At 41.0% G+C, this 2,161-nt stretch overlaps 1 protein-coding gene across 1 annotated transcript; it reads left to right on the top strand.

The window, feature by feature from the left end:
• Window positions 1-1,037: 1,037 nt before the first annotated feature.
• LOC139746437 (serine palmitoyltransferase 2-like) lies at window positions 1,038-2,144 on the top strand. The gene has a single exon (XM_071657687.1). It carries the CDS (start codon window positions 1,108-1,110, stop codon window positions 1,642-1,644), a length of 537 nt encoding a protein of 178 aa, XP_071513788.1. The 5' UTR covers window positions 1,038-1,107; the 3' UTR covers window positions 1,645-2,144.
• The last annotated feature ends 17 nt before the right edge of the window (window positions 2,145-2,161 follow it).

Below are 2,161 nucleotides of genomic sequence, written 5' to 3'. Positions count from 1 at the left end.
TGCCAAATCCACTCCTAGATGTTTAAAACACTTCATTTCCTCCAGTTCTTCTCCATTCAAACTTCCCTACCAGTTCACGTGTCCCTCAACACTACTGTGCCTAATAACTTTGCTCTTATTCACATTTACTATCAGCTTTCTTCCTTAACAAACTTTACCAAACTCACTCACCAGCTTCTGGAGTTTCTCACACGAATCAGCCACCAGCGATGTATCATCAGCGAAGAACAACTGACTCAATTCCCAAGCTCTCGTCCACAACAGATCGCATACTTGCCTCTCTTTCCAAAACTCTTGCATTCACCTCCCTAACAACGCCATCCATATAAAAATTAAACAACCATGGAGTCATCACGCACCCCTGCCGCAAACCAACATTCACTGAGAACCAATCACTTTACTCCCTTCCTACATGTACACATGCCTTACATCCTTTATGAGAATTTTCACTGCTTCTAATAACTTACCTCTCACACCTACTTTCTTACACTCTATCACATACGCCCACCACTCCTGTTTCAGGAGTAGTGCTACTCCTTCCCTTGCTCTTGTCCTCTCACTAACCCCTGGCTTTACTCCCAAGACATTCCCAAACCACTCTTCCCCTTTACCCTTAAGCTTCGTTTCACTCAGAGCCAAAACATCCAGGCTCCTTTCCTCAAACATACTACCTATCTCTCCTTTTTCTCATCTTGGTTACATCCACACACATTCAGACACCCCAATCTGAGCCTTCGAGGAGGATGAACACTCCCCGCGTGACTCCTTCTTCTGTTTCCCCTTTTAGAAAGTTAAAATACAAGGACGGGAGGGTTTCTAGCCCCCCGCTCCCGTCCCCTTTTGTCGCCTTCTACGACACGTGTGGAATGCGTGGGAAGTATTCTTTCTCCCCTATCCCCTGAATATATATATATATATATATATATATATATATATATATATATATATATATATATATATATATATATATATATATATATATATATATATATATATATATGTATATATATATATATATATATATATATATATATATATGCTCTTGGTCCACGTGGTCGTGGTGTTGTACATTACTATAACGTAGACCCCAAGGATGTTGATATCCTCATGGGAACATTCACAAAGAGTTTTGGGGCTGCAGGAGGCTACATAGGTGGATCAAAGGCCCTGATCAATCATCTACGTGTTACTAGTCATGCACAGACATATGCAGCATCCATGTCCCCTCCAGTAGCTGAACAGATACTCACATCCATGAGCATCATCATGGGCAAGGATGGAAGTAATGAAGGTCGGAGACGTATCCAACAGCTGTCTCGGAATGTGAGGTATTTTCGTCAGCGCCTCAGACAGATGGGGTTCATTGTTTATGGCCATGACGATTCTCCAGTTGTACCATTGCTCTTGTACCTGGTGCCTAAAATCTCTATGTTTGTACGTGGATTGACAAAGCGTGGTGTTGCTGGAGTAGGTGTTGGCTTCCCTGCTACCAAGATCACAGGTGGTCGAATGAGGTTCTGCCTTTCTGCTGCTCACACTAAGGAAATGTTGGACAAGATTCTGAAAGAAATAGATGAGGTCGGATACTTGTGTGGAAGCCATTATTCTACATCACTTAAGAACCCTGAACCAATTGAGTGGTGAAGCAACATGCCACGCCTTTTGACCTGTGCCTAGTGACGGTGGAAAAATATGGAAGGAAAGCTTCAGTATTTTGAACTGAAATCTGTGTTTGTTTCAAGAAGCAAATCTCATTGTGTAACTCACTTCAGCTAAATGATGATCATGATTATTGGATCTTATTTCTTAATGGCTAAGAAAGTTTTAATTGTACAGTTTTCTGCACTTGAGCATGGGGAAAATGTAGAAGCACTGGAGCATGGGACAAATGTAGAAGCAGTGGAGCATGGTGGCAAATGTTGAAGCCTCTCAAATACATAGATATTGTCATATCACAGTTTATCCTGTAATTTGGTCTCATCTTGCAACATACCTCTCCCTATTTCATTCTAATCATACTTCAGTCATAACACAATTCTACAATCCTTTCCACACTAGGTCAATTAACAGACCTTGATAAGCTTCATTTTCATCACATTTCATCATTTTTGATGTCACATGTCTGCAGTATATCTACCCTTAGATTCACTTGATCACTCCT

Source organism: Panulirus ornatus, chromosome 65 (genome assembly GCF_036320965.1).
Source record: "Panulirus ornatus isolate Po-2019 chromosome 65, ASM3632096v1, whole genome shotgun sequence".
Lineage (NCBI taxonomy): Eukaryota > Metazoa > Arthropoda > Malacostraca > Decapoda > Palinuridae > Panulirus > Panulirus ornatus.
The sequence above is the reverse complement of the archived record's forward strand: the minus strand, read 5'-3'. Positions and strand labels throughout refer to the sequence as shown.

Coding starts and splice junctions, on each gene's coding strand:
- LOC139746437 (XM_071657687.1), top strand. CDS start 1,108: ATGGGAACATTCACAAAGAGTTTTGGGGCTGCAGGAGGCTACATAGGT.